This window comes from Pseudophryne corroboree, chromosome 11, assembly GCF_028390025.1.
Source record: "Pseudophryne corroboree isolate aPseCor3 chromosome 11, aPseCor3.hap2, whole genome shotgun sequence".
In the NCBI taxonomy this organism is placed as follows: domain Eukaryota; kingdom Metazoa; phylum Chordata; class Amphibia; order Anura; family Myobatrachidae; genus Pseudophryne; species Pseudophryne corroboree.
This window is the reverse complement of record NC_086454.1, coordinates 257,364,984-257,381,561: the sequence shown is the minus strand read 5'-3', so window position 1 is coordinate 257,381,561 and position 16,578 is coordinate 257,364,984. Positions and strand designations below refer to the sequence as shown.

At 48.6% G+C, this 16,578-nt stretch overlaps 1 protein-coding gene across 3 annotated transcripts in view; it reads left to right on the top strand.

The window, feature by feature from the left end:
- The window catches only part of LOC134969405 (nuclear receptor coactivator 5-like), a 147,652-nt gene that overhangs the window by 22,505 nt on the left and 108,569 nt on the right, over positions 1-16,578 (top strand). For all 3 annotated transcript variants that reach the window (XM_063945345.1, XM_063945344.1, XM_063945346.1), the window contains one exon: positions 2,535-2,603. In XM_063945345.1, coding sequence (XP_063801415.1) covers positions 2,545-2,603 — 59 coding nt within the window. In that variant the 5' untranslated portion in view covers positions 2,535-2,544. The remainder of the gene's footprint in view (positions 1-2,534; positions 2,604-16,578) is intronic.

The window sequence follows — 16,578 nt, the reverse complement described above, 5'->3', positions numbered from 1 at the left end:
GAGAAATCCTGTTAACGCTGCAGTTCGGGCCGCCTTCTGAGTACAGGTGCCGCTGCTGCATACAGGAGTAAAAGGCACCAACAGCTCCTCCTCCCCGTCTACTAGTCCTCCCGGAAGCCCGGCTATTGGAGGGGTTTGAGAGGGAGACCTCAGTGTATACATGTGATTGGCCGCTGGACCTAAAAGGCACCACAGGATTGGCCGCTGGACCCAGAGACATAAATAAAGCCACAAGATTGGCAGCGGGACCCGGCGGAGAGATCAAAGGAGCTATAGGACTGCCTACAACGGAGCGCATCCCCAGGGACGCACTCATTTTGTAAAAGCGAGTACCCGATCCTCATTATGGGGTAAAATACGCGCTATAGCGCGTTTTTGCGATCACTGCTGCTTTATCACTTCTCCAGGCTATATACATCTGCCTCCCTATTCCTTAAGGGCCCCATACACTACAACGATAATGAACGATTTCATCCGATTTCGGGCCAATAAATCGGATGAAAAGTGGCAAATCGGATGGGTTTTACATCTGATCCGATGCGCGGTCCCGTGAGCATCGGATCGGAGCCCCTAGATTGTTACTGCTGCACTTGTGTTATGTCGGATCCCGCATGCATGGCTGGGATTGCATAAGATACATTTCTATGGAAAAGGACAGCATACGATGTATCCTATGCGATCCAGCCGCCCGGGAGGCTGTCGGGCAGTTCAAGGGAAATCTTATGCGACATGAGTGTCCGACATGTCGCTGTAGTGTATGGGGCCCTTAACTAGAGATGAGCAGGTTCGGTTTTACTCAGGTATTTTGGGTTTTGCTTATTGGCTATCCAAAACGCGTGACATCCGTGATCCAATAAGATGCCGTTTTGAGCCCCGAGTAAAACCGAACCCGCACATCTCTACTTAATACTGTAATCCCTATCTACTTTACAGTACCCTAACGGGCAGACTGGATAGGCCATATGGTTCTTATCTGCCGTCCAATTCTATGATTCCCCAACCTGGCTGTCGGGAGATCGGGAAATAGAGGCAATCTGTCCCTAAAGTATGGGGGTCATATCAGAGTAGAGTAGCAGTAGAAGACTGTTTTTTGAGGGAGATAAGACTAGTGGCATGTGCTTCACTCAGAATGGATTGTAGAAGTGAAAGTCTGTTTATGGGGAGACCAGTAAGGAGCCTATTGCAGTAGCCATTGCTGGAGATAATGCGTTCATGACTTAAAGATTTGCAGTGCCTTGTGTGAGGTGTGTATTCTGGAAACACTTGTATGTATATACAGACATATGTAACAGGATCTGGAAACAGATTGAGTTTGAGGAACAATGGATACCTACTAACTAAGGATGACACCAAGGTTGTGTCTATTTCCTAGTGGGCTAAGGGACATTTGACCCACGTGACACGCAAGAGAAGGGGAGGAGCAAGTTCAGCAAAGGGTCCAGAAATGGACCCTCGCGGGCTTGCTTCGCTCGCCATGCTTCGGGTGCAGTGGCGAGCCACTTTACTCACCACCTGATTACTAAAGGTAATAGTTGGTGGCGTGGATACTGAAAGTAATATCCTGCCGTCCTTGTTCCGCCCCCTGATGTCACAGGTCCCTTAGCCCGGATTTAGCATCTACCATGACACCAAGGCAGCGTGTTTGTGGAGTAGAAGAGAGAGATCAGGAAGGTTCCTTCTGTAAACTGGTAGGAATATTACTTCCAGATTTAATTAAGTTTGAGGTGGCAAGATGACATCCGGGATGAAATGGCAGAAAGGTGGTCCTTGGCAAGGGCAGTTACAGAGTGAAAGAGATTCATATGTCTGTGACTGTTGTTCAGACATATTGGGGGTACACACCTGCCAATGGGCTCACAATATATTGCCCGTTCGCTTGAACGGCCCATATATCGGCCAGTGTGTACCTAACTTAACACTTAAAGGGGTCACAGATAATTCTTAGCAATAAATAAGAATGATACTTTTAACATACTGAGAACAACAATGTTTTGTGCAACCTACTGAGAAATTTTGAAAAGGAGATAATGATTAGTAGAAGGACAGTAAACAATAAAGATGATAGATCTCAAAGGTGCTTAACTTGCTATTTAGCGGGCAAAAACTTATGTGGATTTGCAGCTTTAAGGTATGAGGTACCATGTGCATCCATTCGCTGTAGTAAAAGTAACAGTAATATTTTGGTGGGGTTGCACTGTACCCATTGTTTATGGAGTTAGTCCAGCCTTGCTTTTACCATCTTTGATTTCATTTTTGTTACATCAGGATTTCTAAAAAAATATATATATAAAATGCATAATTGCTATATGTAAAGCTCTGCACATCAGTTGGTGGAGTTTAGAACATATAGAAAGCTTGTAGTTATTGAAGAATAAATCTGCATATTAGTATAATACAGTATGCTGTAATAAATAGAAATGTAACATTTAATAGAAAGATTAGTTGTAGCCCAGGCTATCCATGTTTTTATTAAGTAAGTTAAAACTTGACTAATAACTGATTTATCTCAAAGATTTTTATTTTTCGCTTTTCAGGTGCTTTAACATGTCGTCCTGGGTGAAAGTAACAAAAGGCCAGCCACAAAAACCGGTTGCTGGCAAAAAGTAAGTCTTATACATTTGCAAATGTGTTCTCTCAAAGCACATATTCTTAGGGGGGAATTCAGTTAGCCACAGTAATTTTCTGCAGGCTAGCCACGTTTTGTTCATATAACACTAGTGTTCATGCTAGGCTGTTTTAGCAGGGCTCCGCGCCCTGCCCAAATTTTTTTTTAAGGGCAATACCCGCCCTGCCCTTTATGCGGCGCCCTGCTAAAACAGCCGCCCGCTTCCTGCCCTCCCAGCGTGTAAAGATCGCATGCGCGCGGCATCCATTCACGCTGAGAGAGAGCTTGGGGGAAGCCCAGCACCTCCGTAGGTGATGGCCACGCCCCCAACAGTGACGCCGCCGGACGCCCACGCCCCCTTTTTTTACGTATGTGGGCTGAACCGCACACTTTTATTACACGTAATGACCCCACCCCCTATTTTGCGTGGCCACGCCCCACTTTTCGTCGCGCACACGCTTGTGCCCCTCCAGATCCGGCACCCTGCCCGGATTCTAGAGTGAACACTATAACACTGGCGTCTATATACTAAGCCTTGGAAAGAGATAAAGTGGAGAAATATAAAGTACTAGCCCACCAGCTCTTAGCTGTCATTTTTCAAACGCAGCCTATAACTGGTTGTAAGGCACTGATTAACTAGTACTTTATATCCTTCTACTTTATCTCTCTCCAAGGCTTAGTACATAGACCCCTATATCATGTTCTCATGTTATAAGTAAATTAATAAATGTACTAGCTTTCTATTTAGCTTATTTTTACCTGTCCATCTGTCTGTACAAATTTGTACACTTTCTGGTTTCCAGCATTTAAAAAAAAAAAAAATATATATATATATATATATATATATATATATATATATATATATATATATATATATATATATATATATATATATATATATATATATATATGTTGTATGCTAAAGAATGTAACAGAATTAGTAAACATATGACAGGCTCAGGTTTGAGGGTAACCTCCTTATAAACAGTAGCATGTCCCCAGGGAAAATGCTGCTAAAGCGCGCACACAGAATTCTTGCATGGCCACATTCAGAAATACAGATGTGTCCTCATACAAGCCGAACAGCCCTTCTTAGTACACCCAGTCGTTTGAGAATGTTATAGCGTTGCACGTCTTTTTTTTTTATAGCTGAAAATGCTTCTTAGTCGTGTTGCGACTCGGACACACCAGAAGACAATGCTGAATAATTTTATATTTCTCTAACGTCCTAGTGGATGCTGGGGACTCCGTCAGGACCATGGGGAATAGCGGGCTCCGCAGGAGACAGGGCACATCTAAAAAGCTTTTTAGGTCACATGGTGTGTACTGGCTCCTCCCCCCATGACCCTCCTCCAAGCCTCAGTTAGGTTTTTGTGCCCGTCCGAGAAGGGTGCAAACTGGATGGCTCTCTTAAGGAGCTGTTTAGTAAAGTTTTTTTTTAGGTTTCTAATCAGTGATTCCTGCTGGCGACAGGATCACTGCAACGAGGGACTTAGGGGAGAGACTTGCAACTCACCTGCGTGCAGGAGGATTGAAGTTTTAGGCTACTGGACACTGAGCTCCAGAGGGAGTCGGAACACAGGTCAGCCTGGGGTTCGTCCCGGAGCCGCGCCGCCGATCCCCCTTACAGACGCTGAAGAAAGACGGCGGAACGGAGGTCCGGAAACAGGCGGCAGAAGACTTCACAGTCTTCAGAGAGGTAGCGCACAGCACTGCAGCTGTGCGCCATTGTTGCTACACGGCTCACTGACACGGTCACGGAGGGTGCAGGGCGCTGCTGGGGGCGCCCTGGGCAGCAATATAAATACCTATTTGGCAAATAAATACATCACATATAGCCATTAAGGCTATATGTATGTATTTAACCCAGGCCAGTTTTCCTAATAACCGGGAGAAAAGCCCGCCGTGAAAGGGGCGGAGCTTATTCTCCTCAGCACTCAGCGCCATTTTCCTGACCAGCTCCGCTGGTGAGGAAGGCTCCCACTCTCCCCTGCACTACAGAAACAGGGTTAAAGAGAAGGGGGGCATAAATTGGCGATATAATTATATATTAAGAGCCCATATATAGAAACAACACCTTCTAGGGTTGTTATATACATTATGGCGCTTTTGGTGTGTGCTGGCAAACTCTCCCTCTGTCTCCCCAAAGGGCTAGTGGGTCCTGTCCTCTATTAGAGCATTCCCTGTATGTGTGTGCTGTAGGTCGGTACGTGTGTGTCGACATGTATGAGGAAAATGTTGGTGAGGAGACGGAGAAAATTGCCTGTAATGGTGATGTCACTCTCTAGGGAGTCGACACCAGAATGGATGGCTTACTTATGGAATTACGTGATAATGTCAACACGCTGCAAGCCGGTTGACGACATGAGACAGCCGGCGGACAAATTAGTATCGGTCCAGGCGTCTCAGACACCGTCAGGGGCTTGTAAAAACGCCCATTTACCTCAGTCGGTCGACAGACACTGACACGGACACTGACCCCAGTGTCGACGGTGAAGAAACAAACGTATTTTTCCTTTAGGGCCACAAGTTACATGTTAAGGGCAATGAAGGAGGTGTTACGTATTTCTGATACCACAAGTACCACAAATAAGGGTATTTTGTAGGGTGGGAATAAACTACTTGTAGTTTTGCCTGAATCAGATAAATTAAATGAAGTGTGTGATGATACGTGGGGTTCCTCCGACAGAAAGTTATGGGCGGTATACCCTTTTTCCCGCCAGTAGTAAGGGCGAGTTGGAAAACACACCTTAGGGTGGACAAGGCGCTCACACGCTTATAAAAAACATGGCGTTACCGTTTCCAGATACGGCCGCCCTCAAGGAGCCAGCTGATAGGAAGCTGGAAAATATCATAACAGTATATACACACATACTGGTGTTATACTACGACCAGCAATCGCCTCAGCCTGGATGTGCAGCGCTGAGGGGGCTTGGTCGGATTTCCTGACTGAAAATTTTGATACCCTTGACAGGGACAGGATTTTATTGTCTATAGAGCATTTTAAGGATGCATTTCTATATATGTGTGATGCGCAGAGGCATATTTGCATTCTGGCATCAAGAGTAAATGTGATGTACATATCTGCCAGACGAAGACACGACAGTGGTCAGGTGAGGCAGATTCCAGACGGCATATGGAAGTATTGCCGTATAAAGGGGCGGTCCATTGGACCTGGTGGCCATGGCAACAGCTGAAAAATCCACCTTTTGTTACCCCGAGTCACATATTGGCAGAAAAGGACACAGTCTTTTCAGTCTCAGTCCTTTCGTCCCCATACGGGCAGGCGGGCGAAGGCCAGTCATATCTGCCCAGGGGGAGAGGAAAGGGAAGAAGACTGCAGCAAGCAGCTCATTCCCAGGAACAGAAGCTCCTCACGGCTTCTGCCAAGTCCGCAGCATAACGCTGGGGCCGTACAAGCGGACTCAGGTGCGGTAGGGGGTCATCTCAAGAGTTTCAGCAACACTCGCAAGGGAACTCCGGGATCCTACATGTAATATCCCAGGTGTACATTGGAAATTCGAGACGTCTCCCCCTCACACAATTCACAGGCTGTATTCCCAGCAGGTGATAATCAAAGTACCCTTCTTACAACAAGGAAGGGGGTAGTATTCCACACTATATTGTGGTACTGAAGCCAACCGGCTCGGTGAGATCTGAAATATTTGAACACTTACATACAAGCGTTCAAATCAAGATGGAGTCACTCGGAGCAGTGATAGCGAACCAGGAAGAAGTGGACGATATGATGTCACTGGATATCAGGGACGTTTACCTACAGGTCCAAATTTGCCCTTCTCACCAAGGGTACTTCAGGTTCCTGGTACAGAACTGTCACTATCAGTTCAGACGCTGCCGTTTGGATTGTCCACGGCGCCCCGGGTCTTTACCAAGGTAATGGCCGGAATGAGGATTTTTCTTAAAAGAAACATGGACGCTTTCCTGATAAGGGCAAGGTCCAGAGAACAGTTGGAGGTCGGAGTAGCACTATCTTAAGTAGTTCTACGACAGCACGAGTGGATTCTAAATATTCCAAAATCGCAGCTTTTTCCGACGACACGTCTACTGTTCCTAGGGAAGATTCTGGACACAGTCCAGAAAAACGTGTTTCTCCGGAGAAAACCAGGGAGTTATCCGAGCTAATCGGGATCCTCCTAAAACCAGGAAAAGTGTCAGTGCATCATTGCACAAGAGTCCTGGTAAAAATGGTGGCTTATTACGAAGCAATTCCATTCGGCAGATTTCCCGCAAGAACTCTTCAGTGGGATCTGCTGGACAAATGGTCCGGATCGCATCCTCAGATGCATCAGCGGAAAAGGGTGTCTCTCCTGTGGTGATTACAGAGTGCTCATCTTCTAGAGGGCCGCAGATTCGGCATTCAGGATTGGATGCCGGTGACCACGGAGGCCAGCCTGAGAGGCTGGGGAACAGTCACACAGGGAAAAAATTTCCAGGGAAGTGTGATTAAGTCTGGAGAATTCTCTCCGCATAAATAAGCTTAGAGCAAATTTATAATGCTCTAACCTTAGCTAGACCTCTGCTTCAAGGTCAGCCGGTATTGATCCAGTGGGATAACATCACGGCAGTCGCCCACGTAAACAGAAGGGCGGCACAAGAAGCAGGAGGGCAGTGAAAACTGCAAGGATTTTTCGCTAGGCGGAAAATCATGTGATAGCACTGTCAGCAGTGTTCTTTCCGGGAGTGGACGACTGGGAAGCAGACTTCCTCAGCAGGCATGACCTCCACCCGGGAGAGTGGAAACTTCATAGGGAAGTTTTTCAACATGATTGTGGACCGTTGGCAAAGACCAAAGGTGGACATGATGGCGTCCCGCCCGAACAAAAAACGGGACAGGTATTCCGCCAGGTCATGAGACCTTCAGGCGATAGCTGTGGATGTTCTGGTAACACCGTGGGTGTACCAGTCTGTGTATGTGTTCCCTCCTCTGTTTCTCATAACCAGGGTATTGAGAATTATAAGACATAGAGGAGTATGAACTATACTAGTGGCTCCGGATTGGCCAAGAGGGACTTGGTACCCGGAACTTCAAGAAATGCTCACAGAGGACTAAGGGCCTGGGGAGCTAAGAAGGGACTTGATTCAGCAAGTACCATGTCTATTCCAAGACTTACCGCGGCTGCGTTTGACGGCATGGCGGTTGAATGCCGGATCCTGAGGGGAAAAGGCATTCCATAAGAGGTCATACCTACCTTGGTCAAAGCCAGGAAGGAGGTGACCGCACAACGTCATCACCACATGTGGTGAAAATATGTTGCGTGGGTGAGGCCAGGAAGGCTCCACGACGGAAATTCAACTAGGTCGATTTCTACACTTCCTGAAAACAGGAGTGTTTTGGACCTCAAATTGGGGTTCATTAACATTTAAATTTCGGCCCTGTAGATTTTCTTCCAGAAAGAATTGACTTCAGTTCCTGAAGTCCAGATTGTAAAGGATGTATTGCATATACAGCTTTTTTGTGCCCCTAGGGGCACTGTGAGATCTCAACATAGTGTTGGGATTTCTTAAAATCATATTGGTTTGAACCGCTCAAATCTGTGGATTTAAAATATCTCACATGGAAAGTGACCATGCTGTTGACAAATATCTCACATGGGAAGTGACCATGTTGTTAGCCCTGGCCTCGGCCAGGCGATTGTCAGAATGGGCGGCTTTGTCTTACAAAAGCCCATATTAAAATTTTCCATTTGAACAGGACAGAACTGGGACTCGTCTCCAGTTTCTTCATAAAGGGGTGTCAGCGTTTTCACCTGAAACAACCTCTTGTGGTGCCTGCGGCTACTAGGGACTTGGAGGACTCCAAGTTACTAGACGTGGTCAGGGCCCTAAAATATATATATATATATATATATATAGTTAGGACGGCTGGAGTCAGAAAGTCTGACTTGCTGTTTATACTGTATACACCCAACAAGCTGGGTGCTCATGCTTCTAAGCAGTCTATTGCACGCTGGATTTGTAGTACAATTCAGCTTGCACATTCTGTGGCAGGCCTGCCACAGACGAAATATGTAGATGCCCATTCCACAAGGAAGGTGGGCTCATCCTGGGCGGCTGCCCGAGGAGTCTCGGCATTACAACTTTGCCGAGCAGCTACGTGGTCAGGGGAGAACACGTTGGTAAAATTTTACAAATTTTGATACTCTGGCTAAGGAGGACCTGGAGTTCTCTCATTCGGTGCTGCAGAGTCATCCGCACTCTCCCGCCCGTTTGGGAGCTTTGGTATAATCCCCATGGTCCTGACGGAGTCCCCAGCATCCACTAGGACGTTAGAGAAAATAAGAATTTACTTACCGATAATTCTATTTCTCGTAGTCCGTAGTGGATGCTGGGCGCCCATCCCAAGTGCGGATTGTCTGCAATGCTTGTACATAGTTATTGTTACAAAAATCGGGTTATTACTATTGTTGTGAGCCATCTTTTCGGAGGCTACTTCGTTTTGTTATCATACTGTTAACTGGGTTCAGATCACAAGTTGTACGGTGTGATTGGTGTGGCTGGTATGAGTCTTACCCGGGATTCTAGATCCTTCCTTATTGTGTACGCTCGTCCGGGCACAGTACCTAACTGAGGCTTGGAGGAGGGTCATGGGGGGAGGAGCCAGTACACACCATGTGACCTAAAAAGCTTTTTAGATGTGCCCTGTCTCCTGCGGAGCCCGCTATTCCCCATGGTCCTGACGGAGTCCCCAGCATCCACTACGGACTACGAGAAATAGAATTATCGGTAAGTAAATTCTTATTATAACACTTATATATGTGTGCGCCTGAGTATCTGAATCTGTATATGATGTACTACAATGTGGCAGCCGCAGCTTCTTTCCAGTACAAGTACTGTTCTGTATACAGACTCGGTCACGCACACAATATACAAGTGTCATATATCATATTAATCAGCACAGTCTTCTCATGTGTTCTAGTCGCATTGCGTTGCGAATAGGACACATTTTCAGCAAAAAAGACGCCTGAAGTTAGCAGAGCTACACAGCACCTTGTGGCTCACTCTGGCATCTTGCGCTGCATGGCGTATTGAGGCTGGATGTATGAGGACACATCTGTAGATGCTAAAGGCACCACTAAGTGCTGTGCAGAAATATACTAATGCCGCCGGAGGCTTCTGAAGTCAAAAGACGCCCACTGGCGGCATCTCAGATCAGATGCTGCAGTATTAGAACACAGACCCTGGCCTTGGCACACCCGAAACTGAGCCAACACGCCCCCGTTTCGAGGATGCAGCCTATCGCCGCCCCGTTCCCTCCTCCAAATGCTCCTGATTGACAGGCTGTGGCATACAGGGCACTGTGACCGCCATCGCAACCTCAGGTCTGCACGTGCACAGATTAAAAAAACGTGCCGGAGATGTGCACAGACACTAATTCGGCTCCACTCACTCTACACACCTTTTTGTTTGAAATGTATGTTATAGTAGAGTGCAAATAATACATTCATTTTATTCATTTCTCTGACGTCCTAGTGGATGCTGGGAACTCCGTAAGGACCATGGGGAATAGACGGGCTCCGCAGGAGACTGGGCACTCTAAAGAAAAGATTAGGTACTATCTGGTGTGCACTGGCTCCTCCCTCTATGCCCCTCCTCCAGACCTCAGTTAGAATCTGTGCCCGGCCAGAGCTGGGTGCTCCTAGTGGGCTCTCCTGAGCTTACTAGTAAAGAAAGTATTTATTAGGTTTTTTATTTTCAGTGAGCTTCTGCTGGCAACAGACTCACTGCTACGTGGGACTAAGGGGAGAGAAGCAAACCTACCTGCTTGCAGCTAGCTTGTGCTTCTTAGGCTACTGGACACCATTAGCTCCAGAGGGTTCGAACACAGGCACCTGTCCTCGATCGTCCGTTCCCAGAGCCGCGCCGCCGTTCCCCTTGCAGAGCCAGAAGAACAGAAGCTAGAAGACGACGAAATCGGAGGCTGAAGACTCCTGTCTTCATTAAGGTAGCGCACAGCACCGCAGCTGTGCGCCATTGCTCCCAGCACACTTACACACTCCGGTCACTGTAGGGTGCAGGGCGCTGGGGGGGGGGGGCGCCCTGGGCTGCAATTGAAGTACCTTTGGCATAAAAATACATATATACAGTCTAGCACTGTATATATGTAAAAACCCCCGCCATTATTTTACACTGAAAGCGGGACAGAAGCCCGCCACTGAGGGGGCGGGGCCTTCTTCCTCAGCACACCAGCGCTATTTTTTCTTCACAGCTCCGCTGGAAGCAGCTCCCCAGGCTCTCCCCTGCAGTATCCAGGTACAAGACGGGTTAAAAAGAGAGGGGGGGCACATAAATTTAGGCGCAAAGAATACAAAAAAAGCAGCTATTGGGTATATCACTTATTAGCAGTGAAAATCCCTGTGTTATATAGCGCTGTGGTGTGTGCTGGCATACTCTCTCTCTGTCTCCCCAAAGGACTTTGTGGGGTCCTGTCCTCAGTCTGAGCATTCCCTGTGTGTGTGCGGTGTGTCGGTACGGCTGTGTCGACATGTTTGATGAGGAAGGTTACGTGGAGGCGGAGCAAGGGCAGATAAGTTTGGTATCGCCCCCGTCGGGGCCGACACCTGATTGGATGGATATGTGGAAGGTCTTAAATGACAATGTAAACTCCTTACATAAAAGGTTTGATGACGCTGCAGCCTTGGGACAGCCGGGGTCTCAGCCCGCGCCTGCCCAGGCGACTCAGAAACCGTCAGGGGCTCATAAACGCCCTCTATCTCAGATGGTTGACACAGATGTCGACACGGAGTCCGACTCCAGTGTCGACGATGATGAGGCACATTTACAGTCTAAAATGACCAAGGCCATCCGATACATGATTATTGCAATGAAAGATGTATTACACATTTCTGAGAGTAACCCGGTTAATACCAAGAGGGTTTATATGTTTGGGGAGAAAAAGCAGCCAGTGACTTTTCCCCCATCTGATGAATTAAATGAATTGTGTGAAGAAGCGTGGAGTTCCCCTGATAAGAAATTAGTGATTTCTAAGAGGTTACTGATGGCGTACCCTTTCCCGCCAACGGACAGGTTACGTTGGGAAACATCCCCTAGGGTGGACAAGGCGCTGACACGCTTATCTAAAAAGGTGGCCCTGCCGTCTCAGGATACGGCCGCCCTAAAGGAGCCTGCGGATTTAAGCAGGAAGCTATCCTGAAGTCGGTGTATACACACTCTGGTACTCTACTGAGACCTGCTATTGCTTCAGCCTGGATGTGTAGTGCTGTAGCAGCGTGGACAGATACTCTGCTAGACGACATAGATTCCCTCGACAGAGATACTGTTTTGCTAACCCTGGGCCATATCAAAGACGTCGTCTTATATATGCGAGATGCTCAGAGGGACATTTGCCTGCTGGGCTCTAGAATTAATGCTATGTCCATTTCTGCCAGGAGGGTCTTATGGACTCGGCAATGGACAGGAGATGCTGATTCTAAAAAACACATGGAGGTTTTGCCTTATAAGGGTGAGGAATTGTTTGGGGACGGTCTGTCGGACCTCGTGTCTACAGCGACAGCTGGAAAGTCCACTTTCTTGCCTCCAGGTTTCCTCACAGCCTAAGAAAGCACCGTATTATCAAATGCAGTCCTTTCGTTCCCAAAAAGGCAAGAGGGTCAGGGGTGCATCCTTTCTTGCCAGAGGCAGGGGTAGAGGTAAGAAGCTGCACCATGCAGCCAGTTCCCAGGAACAAAAGTCCTCCCCTGCTTCCACTAAGTCCACCGCATGACGTTGGGGCTCCACAGGCGGAGCCAGGTGCGGTGGGGGCGCGTCTCCGAAACTTCAGCAGCCATTGGGTTCGCTCACAGGTGGATCTCTGGGCTATACAAATTGTATCTCAGGGATACAAGCTGGAGTTCGAAGCGACTCCCCCCCGCCGTTACCTCAAATCAGCCTTGCCAGCTTCCCCCATGGAAAGGGAGGTAGTGCTGGCGGCAATTCACAAGCTGTACCTCCAGCAAGTGATTGTCAGGGTCCCCCTCCTTCAACAGGGAAGGGGTTACTATTCCACAATGTTTGTGGTACCGAAACCGGACGGTTCGGTGAGACCCATTCTGAATTTAAAGTCCTTGAACACTTATATAAAGAAATTCAAGTTCAAAATGGAATCGCTCAGAGCGGTTATTGCAAACCTGGAAGAGGGGGATTTTATGGTGTCGCTGGACATCAAAGATGCTTACTTGCATGTCCCCATTTACCCACCTCACCAGGAGTACCTCAGATTTGTGGTACAGGACTGTCATTACCAGTTCCAGACGTTGCCGTTTGGCCTGTCCACGGCACCGAGAATGTTTACCAAGGTAATGGCCGAAATGATGATACTCCTTCGGCAGAAGGGAGTTATAATTATCCCGTACTTGGACGATCTCCTCATAAAGGCGAGGTCCAGGGAGCAGTTGTTGATCAGCGTAGCACTCTCTCAGGAAGTGTTGCAACAGCACGGCTGGATTCTGAATGTTCCAAAGTCGCAGCTGATTCCTACGACGTGTCTGCTTTTCCTGGGCATGATTCTGGACACAGAACAGAAGAAGGCGTTTCTCCCGGTGGAGAAGGCCCACGAATTAGCATCTCTGGTCAGGGACCTCCTGAAACCAAAACAGGTGTCGGTGCATCACTGCACGCGAGTCCTGGGAAAGATGGTGGCTTCTTACGAAGCAATTCCCTTCGGCAGGTTCCATGCAAGGATCTTTCAGTGGGATCTGTTGGATAAGTGGTCCGGATCGCATCTTCAGATGCATCGGCTGATCACCCTGTCCCCAAGGGCCAGGGTGTCTCTTCTGTGGTGGCTGCAGAGTGCTCACCTTCTCGAGGGCCGCAGGTTCGGCATACAGGACTGGGTCCTGGTAACCACGGATGCAAGCCTCCGAGGATGGGGGGGCAGTCACTCAGGGAAGAAACTTCCAAGGGCTGTGGTCAAGTCTGGAGACTTCTCTACACATAAATATACTGGAATTAAGGGCCATTTACAACGCCCTGAGTCAAGCAGAGCCCCTGCTTCGAAACCGGCCAGTGCTGATTCAGTCAGACAACATCACGGCGGTCGCCCATGTAAACCGCCAGGGCGGCACTAGAAGCAGGATGGCAATGGCGGAAGCCACAAAGATTCTTCTATGGGCGGAGAATCACGTGCTAACACTGTCAGCAGTGTTCATTCCGGGAGTGGACAACTGGGAAGCAGACTTCCTCAGCAGACACGACCTCCACCCGGGAGAGTGGGGACTTCATCAAGAAGTCTTCCAACTGATTGCAAACCGATGGGAACTGCCACAGGTGGACATGATGGCGTCCCGCCTCAACAAAAAGCTAAAAAGATATTGCGCCAGGTCAAGGGACCCTCAGGCGATAGCTGTGGACGCCCTAGTGACACCGTGGGTGTACCAGTCGGTATATGTGTTTCCTCCTCTTCCTCTCATACCAAAAGTACTGAGAATAGTAAGAAAGAGAGGAATAAGAACAATACTCATTGTTCCGGACTGGCCAAGAAGGACTTGGTACCCGGAACTGCAAGAAATGCGCACAGAGGACCCATGGCCTCTGCCTCTCAGACAGGACCTGCTGCACCAAGGGCCCTGTCTGCTCCAAGACTTACCGCGGCTGCGTTTGACGGCATGGCGGTTGAACGCCGGATCCTAGCGGAAAAAGGCATTCCGGATGAAGTTATTCCTACGCTGATAAAGGCTAGGAAAGACGTGACAGCAAAGCATTATCACCGTATATGGCGAAAATATGTTGCTTGGTGTGAGGCCAGGAAGGCCCCTACAGAGGAATTCCAACTGGGTCGTTTCCTGCACTTCCTACAGTCAGGGGTGACTATGGGCCTAAAATTGGGGTCCATAAAGGTCCAGATTTCGGCCCTATCCATTTTCTTTCAAAAAGAACTGGCTTCACTGCCTGAGGTTCAGACATTTGTTAAGGGAGTGCTGCATATTCAGCCCCCTTTTGTGCCACCAGTGGCACCCTGGGATCTTAACGTTGTGTTGGATTTCCTGAAATCCCACTGGTTTGAGCCACTTAAGACCGTGGAACTGAAGTATCTCACGTGGAAAGTGGTCATGCTGTTGGCCTTAGCATCGGCTAGGCGTGTGTCGGAATTGGCGGCTTTGTCATGTAAAAGCCCATATCTGATCTTCCATATGGACAGGGCAGAATTGAGGACTCGTCCCCAATTTCTCCCAAAGGTGGTGTCCTCGTTTCATTTGAACCAACCTATTGTGGTGCCTGCGGCTACTCGGGACTTGGAGGACTCCAAGTTGCTGGACGTAGTCAGGGCTTTGAAAATATATGTTTCCAGAACGGCTGGAGTCAGGAAGACTGACTCGCTGTTTATCCTGTATGCACCCAATAAGCTGGGTGCTCCTGCTTCAAAGCAAACTATTGCTCGCTGGATCTGTAGCACGATTCAGCAGGCTCATTCTGCGGCTGGATTGCCGCATCCAAAATCAGTAAAAGCCCATTCCACAAGGAAGGTGGGCTCTTCTTGGGCGGCTGCCCGAGGGGTCTCTGCTTTACAGCTTTGCCGAGCGGCTACTTGGTCGGGTTCAAACACATTTGCAAAGTTCTACAAGTTTGATACCCTGGCTGAGGAGGACCTTGTGTTTGCTCATTCGGTGCTGCAGAGTCATCCGCACTCTCCCGCCCGTTTGGGAGCTTTGGTATAATCCCCATGGTCCTTACGGAGTTCCCAGCATCCACTAGGACGTCAGAGAAAATAAGAATTTACTCACCGGTAATTCTATTTCTCGTAGTCCGTAGTGGATGCTGGGCGCCCGTCCCAAGTGCGGACTTTCTGCAATACATGTATATAGTTATTGCTTAACTAAGGGTTATTGTTATGAGCCATCCGTTGAGTGAGGCTCAGTTGTTGTTCATACTGTTAACTGGGTAAGGTATCACAAGTTGTACGGTGTGGCTGGTATGAGTCTAACCCTGGATTCAAAATTTCCTTTCCTTGTAATGTCAGCTCTTCCGGGCACAGTTTCCCTAACTGAGGTCTGGAGGAGGGGCATAGAGGGAGGAGCCAGTGCACACCAGATAGTACCTAATCTTTTCTTTAGAGTGCCTAGTCTCCTGCGGAGCCCGTCTATTCCCCATGGTCCTTACGGAGTTCCCAGCATCCACTACGGACTACGAGAAATAGAATTACCGGTGAGTAAATTCTTATTTTTTCTGCCAGACACTAGCAAACCTCACATTTTCACTAAAGTGTTGTAATATAGAAAGCTGATTGTCTTTCTTTCTGATTGTCTTTCTGCAATACACTGGTATTCCACAGGGAATAACATCGGGGTGTAGAGTTGGATCTTGATCCGAGGCACCAACAGGCTAAAGCTTTGACTGTTCCCAGGATGCACTGCACTGCCTCCTTTATAACCCCGCCTCAAGGCACTGAAGCTCAGTTTTATAAGTTGGTGCCTGCAGTTCAGGCCACTAACAGGTTGGCAGCCCTGAAAAGAGCTTTTTAAGAAGACTTCAAGGGCCTCGGCACTATTTATGTCAGTCTGACATTCTGTGCTGCGGCTCCAACACCTCCCCAGCAGCGCTGCATACTCCCGCTGCCGGGTTCCCGGGTACTTGCAGCGGAGGCGCACCGGTCATCAGGCACACCACCGCTGACGCTCTCCAGGTGGGACCCGCCGGTTAATCGCGGTCCCAGGAGACGGACCGCGCCGCTGGCGTGGACACTTTACTGCACAGGGACCCCACTATAGCCACCACGGCAAGGGAGCACAGGTCGGATTTACTAAAATCCGTTTAATATAGGCTCCACAGTACCCGGTGGTGAGGACCAGCATAGGAGATAAGGCGCTGACCTGTAGCCCCTCCCCCAGCTCCGGGTGCCATGTACTGCTGGTGTTCCCGCCCTGGAGCTGCACTTCTCTCCCTCACTCCCTGAAGAGATTTTGGCGCCATCTTCGCTACTAGCTGGGCTGATCTCCGGGACTGCAGGGCTCTGTCTCCTC